This window comes from Helianthus annuus, chromosome 17, assembly GCF_002127325.2.
Source record: "Helianthus annuus cultivar XRQ/B chromosome 17, HanXRQr2.0-SUNRISE, whole genome shotgun sequence".
NCBI classification, from domain to species: domain Eukaryota; kingdom Viridiplantae; phylum Streptophyta; class Magnoliopsida; order Asterales; family Asteraceae; genus Helianthus; species Helianthus annuus.
Window position 1 is genome coordinate 633083 of NC_035449.2, and position 12511 is coordinate 645593.

General features: G+C 39.1%; 1 protein-coding gene across 1 annotated transcript; it reads right to left on the reverse strand.

Annotated features, from left to right (window-relative positions):
- Nucleotides 1-4533: 4533 nt before the first annotated feature.
- On the reverse strand, nt 4534-10300 carry LOC110922525 (myosin-11). Its single transcript, XM_022166815.2, has 9 exons — nt 9922-10300; nt 8193-8393; nt 7991-8116; nt 7873-7901; nt 7684-7786; nt 5699-7576; nt 5186-5323; nt 5046-5083; nt 4534-4920 (listed from the first exon to the last, which is right to left on the reverse strand). Exons 1-9 carry the CDS (start codon nt 9997-9999, stop codon nt 4692-4694), a joined length of 2820 nt encoding a protein of 939 aa, XP_022022507.1. The 5' UTR covers nt 10000-10300; the 3' UTR covers nt 4534-4691.
- Nucleotides 10301-12511: the final 2211 nt, after the last annotated feature.

The window sequence follows — 12511 nt, forward strand, 5'->3', positions numbered from 1 at the left end:
GTCTACATTTATGTCCGGTATATCGATCGGTGACTCAGTTCCCGGTGTACCCGTATTGTAGTTGCCCAAATCGGACGGCTTTCTTTTTTGTCCCGAACTTCCACTATCTTCACCCAACAATGGTACCGGTGCCCATTTGTCATGTTTACGAACGACCTCCCATGCCTTAATATGTTGAAAACCACTCGGATATTTGAGTTTGAAATCACTTAAAGCCCTATTCATGACGTCGAGGTCGCTAACCCCACTACCACGAATACGATCCAACATAGATAACAAATATAAAGTAAAAGAAAATTAAACTTAAAAGAATGTTATGGAAAATATTTTTTAAATGTTCAAATAAAATATTACCGCTTGTTGCCAAAGACCGTTGAAGTGGTTTATCTTAGTCAACATAGGCATCCATTTTGAACGTACTTGATGAACTGTTCGAGTACTTCTGCCGACCGTTTCGTTGTAATGGGCGAGAACTTTTTTCCAAAAATTGTCCCCTTTTTGTGCATTTCCTTGTTTCTTGTTTAAAGAACAAAGAACCCATGCCTTGGCTAAGGCCTCTTCATGTGTTTTCGTCCAACTTTGACGCTCCGCCTTGACTCCCTTTTGTTTCAAGTCACTTGCTTCACCAATATCATCGTCTTCATCCTCATATTCTTCTTCGTCCTCGCTAATATCTACATCTAAATGTTGTGTTTCGGGGACAACCTCTAAATCTTGGTGTTCATCGTAGATAGAAAGTGAGCGCTCGACATTCTCTCTTGGTGATTGAATTGGCGGGGTCCTAAATCCAAATGGATCGAACTCGGTTGTGAAGCTTGGGAGTGAAAATATTTGTGGTGGAAAATTAGGTTGGGTGCTAAAAAAAGTTGGTTGTGAAGTTTGAGGGTAAAAAAATTGAGGTTGAGTGGTTGGTGAATATCCGTAGGAGGTTTGAACCGGTGCACTTGGACCTCTAAAATCACCTTGTCTCGTTTGCGAAACCTTTTTTCTTGAATCTGATCCTTGGCTAGCTGAACCTTTTTTCTTGGGTTCACCTAGAGGTGTACAAAAAAACCGGTTTTAGAACCGAAACCGGTTTTTTTATAACCGGACCGGTTTTATAACCGAACCGCCGGTTTGTGACCGGTTACTAATCTTGATATGAAAAACCGGTTAATAACCGAAACCGGTTTTAAAAAAACCGGTTAAAACCGGAAAAAAACGGTCCTAACCGGTTACACCGGTTATTATAAACCGGTTAGTAACCGAAACCGGTTACAAAAAAAACCGGTTTTCGTTTTGGGTGAAAAAAACCGGTTCGGTTAATAACCGAAAAAAACCGATTTGTACACCTCTAGGTTCACCTTTATTTTGTTTATCCATGGTGTTTGTGGGTGTAGAAAGAGAGATTTTTGAAAGAGTTATGTGTTTTAAATTGATTGAAAATATGGGTTTTATATAAAAATGGGAAACGGTAAAAAAAAACGTTCAAAAATAAAAAGCAACGGTCAAAAAAATTAAAGCACTCTCTCTCAATCACTTCGGTGATTACACACCGATTTTGGTAAACTCTCACCCACTCACCGATCAAGTCAATCAAGTGGGTATGGTCACCGATCGGTGACTCCCACTCCCCGCTTAACTCACCGAATACTATACCCCCACCCTAATGTTTTACTTCGCCGTTCATTAACCATGTCCTAAACATGATTGTTGTCACCAACCCACACAATCATTGTTTTGCCTGAACCAATAGAACATGTTTTCTTCTTTTAAGACTTATATGAATCAAAATTTCAGCTTTACAGTTGTTACGATAGATTAGTGTTAAATTCAAATAAGCTTATATACTACTAAACTACCCTTCAGGAGAGAGACAGTGACAGATCAAAAAAAGGTGAGGCAAGGCAACTACAAGCCTGAAAACCTTATCAAACCTACCCTTTAGGAGAGAGACAGTGACAGATCAAAAAAAGGTGAAGCGACTACAAGCCTGAAAACCAAAGCTGCGGTTTTTGATTGTGGGGACGATAGGGCTCCCGGCCCGGACGGATTCAACTTCCGGTTCTTCAAAAAATTCTGGAGTCTCTTTGCTAATGATTTCTCGGCCCTTATGTCGGCTTTCTTCGATTCCGGGCAGATTAACGATGGATGCGGGTCCTCTTTCATTGCGCTTATTCCGAAAATTAGAGATCCTTCGGGCCTTGGCGATTACCGACCCATTAGCTTGGTCGGGGTTGTCAATAAAGTGATTTCCAAAATCTTAGCCAACAGACTCAAGAAGGTTCTGGGGTCGGTTATCTCGATCAATCAGTCTGCGTTTTTGGGAGGTAGATTTATCTTGGATGGGCCCCTCATCATCAATGAGGTGTGCTCATGGCTCAAAAAAAGCAAGCGAAAAGCGTTTCTCTTCAAAATTGATTTCGAGAAGGCCTATGACAATATTAACTGGAGTTTTGTGGTGGATGTGTTTAGACAGATGGGCTTCGGGGGGAGATGGTGCAAGTGGATTTGGGGTATCCTCTCTTCGGCTAGGGCGTCTGTCTTAGTGAATGGAGCTCCTACATTCGAGTTCAAGTGCGGAAAAGGGATGAGGCAGGGCGATCCTATTTCTCCCTTCTTGTTTGTGGCGGTTATGGAGGCTTTGTCGTGCCTCCTTGACAAAGCCAAGGAACTGGGCATATTCTCGGGCGTCTCTCTTCCCAATGACGGGCCGGTTTTGTCTCACCTGTTCTTCGCGGACGATGCTCTTATCATTGGGGGCTGGGACAAAGGTAATGCTCTCAATGTTGTGAGAATCTTAAGATGTTTTTATGTGTGCTCTGGTTTGAGAATCAACTTGGGAAAATCTAGCCTGTTTGGAATTGGGGTGGACATGTCGGATGTGTCTCAGGTAGCGGATAGCGTTGGGTGCAAGGCGGATTCGCTCCCTTTCAAATATCTTGGCCTCAAGGTGGGGGAGAATATGAATCGTATTGGCAACTGGAGACCCGTTTACGACATTTTCGAATCTAGGCTCGCCTTATGGAAATCCGCTTTACTCTCCATCGGCGGGAGAGTAACGCTTATTCGGTCAGTTTTAGCTAGTCTTCCTAACTATTACTTCTCGCTCTATAAAGCTCCGGCCGCGGTTATCAAAGACTTAGAACGTATGATCAAAAAATTCTTGTGGGGAGGGTCTGGTGAGGCTCGAAAAACCCATTGGGTTGCTTGGGAGAGGCTTGCCATCCCGGTCAAGTTGGGGGGCTTGGGTATATCTAAACTGGATAATGTCAACAGAGCCTTATTATGCAAATGGGGGTGGAGGTTCAAAAAGGAGAAAGACAGTCTTTGGATCAAGGTCGTGGACGCTATTCACTCTGGCGGCTCTGACTGGTCCCTTCTTCCTGTTAAAAAGAGCTTAGGAGGTGTTTGGGTCAATATCGTTTCTGTCATCAACAGACCTTTGGCCGGTAATTTTTGTCTTCGGGGGAGTTTCTGCGGTAAATTGGGCAGGGGAGACCGTATCCTATTTTGGCTTGACCCCTGGCTCAAAGATGTGCCTCTTAAGGAGGTCTTTCCTCGCCTCTATTCGCTCGAGATGGTTAAAACCTGCTGTGTCCGTGATCGTGTGGAAGGAAACTGGTTATGGAGACACGATCCCGAGTTGGACGAGGAACGGAGAGAGCTGAACGAGTTGATGGATGCTTTGGCATCAGTCTCGGTTGCCGATAGGGAGGATGATTGGGTGTGGTTGTCTGATCCTTCGGGTTTGTTTTCCGTCAAGTCGGTTAAAAAGATCTTGGATGAGGCTACTGTCAACAGAAATCTTTTTGTGATGGAATGGTGTTCTTGGGTCCCCAAAAAATGCAACATTCTTGTCTGGAGGGCTGAGATGAACCGAATTCCGACTTCGGATGCTTTGCGGAGAAGAAACATCTTTGTAAGCGAAGGTCTGTGTCCTTTCTGCAAGGAGGTGCCCGAGACGGCTGATCATATTTTTTCTTCGTGCTTTACGGCTGTTCATTTGTGGCACAGAATTAGTAGGTGGTGTCGGTTACCGCCGATCTTTGCGTTCTCCTTCAAGGACCTGTTAGAAATTCATCTCGATAGAAGCATTGCAATCAAAGTCAGACCGATTATCCATGGTATTATTGTTGTTGCGTGTTGGTGCCTCTGGTTGGCCCGGAACAGGGCCGTTTTCTCGGGGATCGATGCGAAGGTGAACCTTATCTTTAGCGATGTCAGGTCTTTAGGCTTCCTTTGGTTTAAAAATAGAATTAAGAACAATCCTACCTCATGGTCGGATTGGTGTAAATTTGTAATTATATAGTGGGTTGTTTTGGTGTTCGTTGGCCTGCCCGGTTTTCGGGTTTGGTTGTTGTTTAATGAAGTTTTCCTTTCAAAAAAAAAAACAGGCAAGGCATTGTTTTAACTTTCACAGGCTTTTTAGCTCCATGCCTCCTTATCATCATCATTCAAGAGATACATACCACTTTTCACCCACTGCCTTTACAACTTAAGGCCCTACCTATCATAACTTTATAAATTGTATGTAAACTTCACAACAATATCTAGTGAAAGTAGAACAAAATTATTGATCAATGATTGGGAGACTTAGCATGCTAATATACACAGTACAAGCAAAAAATATATATAGAAACCAAAGGAAAGAAAATAAAACTTTTTGGCCAATTTACATGTCATATCTTTAATGATGTAGATACACAGTACTAGCATTTCTTTTTGTTCCTGATGCTTCTTAGGGTCATTACAAGCTGTTGCCTCTCACCCTCTACCTCTGCAAACTTTAGACTTATTTCTGAATATCTTTCTTGCATTTCCTTCAATTCTATTTCCATACACTTGTTTTTGTTTAATAACTCCATTTCATTTGACGATACCTCAAACATTTGCTCATCCTCGGTCTTCTTAATCTCAGGTTCAATGACATCGTCGTCACTACAGCAATTAGACAAGACGATTGGGATAATTGGTCTCACTTACAAGTAATGAAATGTTCAAATTATAAAGGAAACGAAATTCAGAAATACAATCATTTTTTTCCGTCAAAAAACATGTAGTACCTTATGGTTGAAGAGTTTGAATTTTGAGCTGTAGCAACCTGTGATTTGAAGATGAATAACCACTTGTCATATAAAGATAATAGATACTTGCAGGACATTTGAGATCGAAAAAAACCTTTTTCACCATAAACTGAGGTTACCTGTAAATTTTCTATGTTTTGATCAAGAACCTCCAGTCGTCTTTCCAACTCTTCGATTATATGTTTAAGATCTTTTTCTTTCTCTAAAAACGAAGCTTCAGAGCATTCTAATGCAGTTTCCTTAAGCTTTATTTGACCCTGATGATTTAAAAAAGTTGCAAAATTAGCACAAACAACGCCATCCAAATCTAGAAAGTATAAGACTATTTAGCAATTGTCATATCACCCAAGTAGACTTCACTTTAAAGTTTGCAGTTTTGACCCATTCACTTATGCATGGAGAGTTGTGTTTTCTCTCAAAAGGTTAAAAAGGAAAACTAAACTGGAATGGGTCAAATGTGTTACAACAATCTAAAGTCTATCTTTTAATGCAAACAACCTCCAAAATTGTTTTATTTAATGATGTAGGTAATTGCTGTAATAATATTTTTTATAATCATAGTTACCAGAATAATTATTTAAAAGTTTTTCAAAAATGATAAAACGTTGTTGTTCACGGGCAAGGATACGCACCTCAAGTATTTTGATTCTGTCCTTCAAATTGCTACAAATTGCTTCATCTTTCTTCTTGAGATCGCCTTTTAATTGAGATACCTGTTTTTCCAGATTTTCTTTCTCTAATTCATTCTCTTTAAGGAACTGTTTCATGTCATTACATCTGGATTTTAGTCGTTCCGTCTCTGATAGCAACCTTTTAACTTCATTATCCTTATCGTTTATAACATTTCTCAACTCCTCCTTTGAACTCTCCAATTCTGTCTTCACCAAACAAATCTTATTTTCAAGATAGTTTTTTTCTTCTTCAAGATTGTCAATCTTGGCATTATAACTTGTTTTTTGATGTTTAAGCTCATGAGATAAGTTTTCAATGTGTTTTTCCATGTCCTCTAAATGTTTCGACTTTAGAGTTATCTGGTTTGAAAGATCAACCAATTTGTTTTCATACTGGTTCGAGAGAAAGTCAAACTCTTCTTTGACTTTCTTGACCATCTCGTCAAGCTGCCTTTTCTCTACCCTGAGTTGATTGGCTTCATCAATGGCTTTCATGGCTGCATTCTCACTTTCTTGAAAAGTGGATGCCATTTCTGTTGATAATTTTCTGAATTCCTCCTGAAGTTTGCCAGCTGTACTAGCATTTTGTAGTTTGACTTTTCTTAAATCCTCCTCTGCACGAATGGCTCTCTGCTCCTGCTCAACTTTTGTACGAATCAAATCTTCCATATCCGCCTCAAACCTGTGAGCTTGATTACATAAATCTTCTTCCAAATTCTTGATATGACTTTCAAGCTCTTTAATTGCAACAAGCGATGCCGCTAATTCTTCGGATTTCAATTTAAGCTCAGTATTTAAGTTTTCAATCTGGGTTTCGAGTTCACTTACAGTGGTGTAAGATGCTGAACATTCATATTGCATCTTTAACTGTTGTTGAAGTTGACTTTGTTCCAGCTTGTAAGACATGTCATCGTTTTCCTGCTTTAGAATCTCAAAATCAAGAGCCATCTGCTCCATCTGCATTTCTAGCTCATCTTTATCCCGTTTGTACAACTCTAATTCGTTATAAAGATTGATTATCTTTTGCTCTTGTAGATATGCATCTTTCATGCCGCTATGTTCTCTAACGATCCCTTCTAAAGCCTTTTGATCTTCATCATCATCTGTCTCTGGTTTAGAGTTGACTTCTTGCAACTTTGGAGCGGTAGAAAGTTTTGACTTTGACTCAAGCATCTCATCTAAGTCCCGAACAGCAAGAATCAACTCTGTATTTGACTCTTGTGTTTTCTGAAGTTGTAACCTTAGATTGGAATTCAGATCCTTTTCATAATTCAGTTCTTGTTTCAGCTCATCTACAAGAGCCCACGGATCCCCTCCTTCATTCAACACATTACCATTGACTTTGACTTTAGCTTTCATCTTTTCACACTCCTGCTTCAATTCATTTCGCTCTTCCTTAAGGGAAGCTACTTCTTTTGAAAGATCCACACCCTTTTTGCTCTCCTTTACAATTTGCTTACGAAGGGTTTGCAATTCCATTTCTGTCACCTCAGCTTGCCTAGCTAAGATTACGAGTTCGCCCTTGAGTTTTTTGATGACAACATCCGGAGGACCTTCTTCAGATATTTCTCTTAAGGGACTGGTCATAGATGAATCATCTGCACTTAAATCATGAACAGAACCATCTAACCAATCCCATTGTGATGATGATTTACTCTGATGTTGTTCTTCATAGATTGTTGTTGTTGTTGAGGTTTCATGAGTCAATTTAGTGTTCTTAGATTCAGGTTCTTGTGGGGTGTCAAGTCCCGAGCTGCTATCAGAACCTGAAAGTGTGATATCTGACCCAATGGATGTCCCATGATTTCTGCTAATGTTATCACTTAATACCCTCTGATCCTGCGGATTAAAGATGAAATAACATGTAAGAGGCTTTTCTAAATTTGATTATTTTTCTTGCCGTAACCATTTGTATATAGTTGTTAGCAAGGAGAAATAAAGCTTACTTCAGAAGGATCGCTTTGAATGCTTTCTTTTATATCACCATTACTGAATTGTGCCCTCGTATTGTTACTATCGTCATTCACATTTTCACGTGCATCAACCTCCCTGTAAGTTTTTACAACCGTGTTTTATTATATTGGAAAGCGAAAAAGTTGGTTAAAGTAAAACAACATCATAAAATCTGTCCTTACCTTTGATCTTGCACCCTTTGAACTGATACCTAATACAAACAACAACTACACATATTAAAGTTGAACCAAAAGATTCCACTCAGAAATTTTAAGAAACTGAAGCGAAGAAGGGACTAACATGTAGTAATACACTTGTGGATTTTGCATTTTTAAGAGGCAGAGAAACAGAAGAGGGCTTTGTAGCCTCAGCATAACATGAAAAATCAAGAGAAACTTCTCCAACAACACCAAAAATCGAAGAACCCTGCATAATGAACAATCAACTCATAACGAATTTCCAATCAGGTTCCTTGGTTTGACAATCTAAATGAATATTGTACCGTGGCGACAACAAAACGATATATTTTCTCATTAATTTTTCCAGTTTTGTGATCGCGGGTGAATTTGACAGTTTGAGAATGTGGTTTTTCCCAGTAGCAGTTTCCATCTTTAACTTTTGTTTTTTCTAATGTTGCAGTTGGCTTTCCAACATCAGCAGGAACCACAGATATTGTAAAAGCATCTCCTCCATTTGGTGGTAGCTGCATATACAAAAAAACAATAAGAAAGAATCTTGCAGCCAGACACCTAAATAATAAATCTTTTTGGATGCCTAGCTAGCTATGAAATGTAACAAGAAAAGAATAAATAAATAATCATAATGTATCTTATTGACTTCAGAGAAGTATGAGGCAAAGTTGAGTTTCATGAGGTTGTTGTATCATAACCTCTAGAGGGGGCAATCTTGACCCAAAGCCTTCCAAATGTGTCAATTTTGGTTGCTTTTAAAATTATATGGGTTGGTTTGGGTAAGATATTTTAACTAAATGGGTCACTTGAAATTCTATCTTGTTATTTTCGGGTCAAAGCGGGTCGACAACATTAAAGAAATGGGTCGATTGTGGGTTAGTGTCTTAAATAAACGGGGCAGGTTTCGGATCGGAATGGGTTCAGTTCAAATTGAGTTTCGGGCCAAGACGGGTTTCGGCATGACGCAGGTTTTGGATCGGAACGGTGTCGGTTCGGGTCGGGTTTCGGGCCGACGCGGGTTTCTGCATGGGACGGGTTTCGGATCGCAACGGGTTTTGGGCCGACTCGAGTTTCGGGCTGGAACGAGTTTCGTACCGTTTTGACCCGTACCGCTTCGACGCGAACCGTTTCGACCCCTACCGTTTCGACCCGTACCGTTTCGACCTGTACCGTTTCGACCCGTACCGTTTCGACACGAACCGTCTCGGCCCGTATCGTTTCGACCAAGAATCTCTATCAAGAATAAACGCAAGATTCAAGCGTAGTGATCATTGTTACACAAGCTCGTTAGCTATTCAGATTCAGAGTTCATCAGATATGCAGATTTTGAGATTGGTGTTCCGAATCATTCAATAAAATGTTTTTGTGTACACATTGTTGGCATTTTCACAAGTTTAAACTTCAGAATTAATTAAAAACCATAATTTGCTTCTTGTAGAAATAGAAGGTTCGTACACACTACAAAAGAAATACACAAACATGGATATTCTTGTTGACCAAACATATTCTTTCCTAATGACCATGTCTCAAAGTGGAAGCAATGATTAGTAAGCAGCCATCTTGCATAACCCATCTAAACTGCATTTGCATATTAATAGAATTGTATTTTTATTTCTTTTGTTTTTAAATTTTGTAAATTGTCGTCATTTAACATTACGAATACAATTGTATTTTTATAGCCAACCCGACCCGACCCGAAACCCGTTCTGACCCGAACCCGTTCCAACCCGAACCCGTTTTGACCCAAACCCGTTTCGACCCGAACCAAAACAACCCATTTTTATTTTTTAATTGACCCATTTTGACCTGAACCAAAACCCGTTTGCCAGGTCTAATAACCTCAGATTTCACTAGTTATGAACCAGATCTCCCTCCCAATTGTCATCATAGACTACTAACCCAATTCACACAGCTAGCCTTTTTTTTAACTTTTGGAATATAAGATGAAAAATTTTCATTTTTTATTAAATAAATGTAACATGAGCTCAAAAGTTCATCTCTTATCAAAGCAGGCAGGCAGTATGGATAAAATAAAATCACCTGAGTTGCATGAAACTGCAATTTAAAAACAGCTTTGATCCTATTCTTGTCGCTCCTCCATCTACTCGACTTGAACATTTTTTCTCCTTATAAACTCCACATTTGTAAAACTCTTGTGAATTCTTTAGTTACAGACAGACAGTTACTACTACTACTACTACACTGATCTTGAAAATAAGAGCAGCCTCAAGGAAATATTATAACTTGTTATCTTATGCAGACAATTGCATTCAACAACGCCGGGTTGAAACAATGCAAGTCCAACCCAGTAAAGATTGCGGATCTTTTTGGGTCAGAGAATTAAGCCTTTGTACAGCTCCTCCTGAGTCCTGAGTTTATTTATTTATTCACACACAGCAGATCTAGAAAAATGGTCCTCTCTCTCTCTAAAGTGTAATAATATAAATAAATAAATAAAGATAAGTGTAGTGTGTTGTGTTGTGTTGTGTTGGAAAGAATGAAGTTAATTAATGTTTCCTTCGCCACATTGATTAAACAAAAGGATTTGGGGACAAATTATATAATAGTGAAAGGGAAGCTTCTCTTAGATTTTTATTTAAACTATAGTAACATCTTTTTGACAACTTTTTATTTTATTTATACTACAAGCTAATTACGTCATTCTCATCTCTTAAAACTAAAGTAACCATATAGTTGATGTAATATTATAAAAGAGGATGGTTTAAATAAAAACCACTTTTATTGTGAAAACTCGAAAACTAACTAAAAAAGCCTAAAAAAATCTAAAAAACATACAAAATTTTTTTTTTTTTTTTTACAGTTTTTTTTAGAAAAAATCGCTACTTTTTATATATGGAAAAAAAATTTCAAAAAAAAAAAAAAATTGGTTGTACTGCACATGTGCACTAATACGGAAAGCCTAAACCACTTAACCCACCCCCCACCGACACCCCCCAAAAACCTAAACCCCCCACCCCCCCCCCCCAAAAAAAAAAAAAAAAAACCTAAATTCACCCTCCCACCAAAAGCCTAACCCCCCCCCCCCCCCAAAAAAAAAAAACCTAAACCCCCCCACCCCCACCCTCCCGAAAACCTAAAACTAAACCCTAAACATAAACCCGAAAAAAACCTAACCCCCCCCCCACCCCCACCCCCCAAAAACCTAAACCCCCTCCCCCCACACCCAAAAACCTAATCTTAATCCTAAACCTCCAAAAAAACTAACCCTAAAAGCTAAACTAGAATCAAAAAGCTAATTTTAAGCATGTAATGCACATTGTAGTACATGTTATATTGCACATGTGCACTACTATAATAATAGTATTGAAAACAAGACGACACCATAAATCTTTTTTTATGTCATAAAAAATATGCTCGAATATACTTGAATGAAAGATAAGAAAATTTATGATCTTATGGTGCCATTTTTGTTTTAAAATGATAACGTATGGAGAAATGGGAAATGTTTGAAAAGTTATATATTTTTTGTTCCAATTTTACCCCTCCTTCATTAAAAGTCTTCCCCCTCCTTTTTAGTGGGTTTTAGTTAGTTTTCTAATTTTCACAATAACTAATGGTTTTCATTTGAACCTTCCCCTATTATAAAATTAATATATTCCATACATGTTTCTTGTGAAATACAAAACTAAACTAACTTTAACATATAACGTAATCACGTGTAAAATTTATGAATTAATAAATTGCGAGAATTCTCGTCTATCTTTATATCTAATTTCATCAAGTGATGTTCTTTACCTTTAAAATTAATGAGTTTTGTACTTTATGTTTCTAAATGCTACATAATTTGTCCTTTTGGCCTAACCCAATTAGTGTTTTTCGTTAAATCTTGTCATGTGCCTTGCAGGTGAGGGTAATTTTATCATTTTACCTTTGCAATGACTAATTGTGTAAATAACTTAAAAAAGTTTAGAAAAGTAAAATAAAAATTATATATATACACACACAACACCCTACTCTTTCATTCTCTCTCTCTTTCTCACCTCTCCTTCTCTCCCACCACCACCTCCTCCTACCCCATCACCACCGTCACCTGCACTTGCCACCTCCATAACCACCACCACCTGCACCTGCGACCCCCATAACCACCACCTCCTAAAACCCGCCACTGCCATTACCACCTCCATCTGCACCTGCAGCCTCCATAACCACCGCCACCCCCATAACCACTACCACCTAGAACCTGCCACCCCCATTACCACCGCCACCTGCTAATCGCCACTAAAACCCAATAGCACCACCACTACGAATCGGATTGATCAGATCGGAAGCCCCCATTACCACCACCACTATAGTGACGAAATTAGATTATTTGTGGTTTGATTGAATTTGAATCTGAGTTATTTATGGTTTGATTGAACAAATTGGAACACATCGTCGACGGTCTCTTGTACTTGAATATGATTTATTTGTGGTTTGATAGAATTTGTGAATGTGTCTTTGTGGAATGATTTAGGGTTTTACGCCCATTGACGAAAGTTCAGAAATGTAGAGGGTAGTGGTGGTAGTGGGGAGTGTGAGAGTGGTGGAGGATGGCGGTTGGTGGTGGTTTGTGTGAGAGTGGTGGTGGTGGGGGGTGTGAGAGTGGTGGAGGATGGCGGTTGGTGGTGGT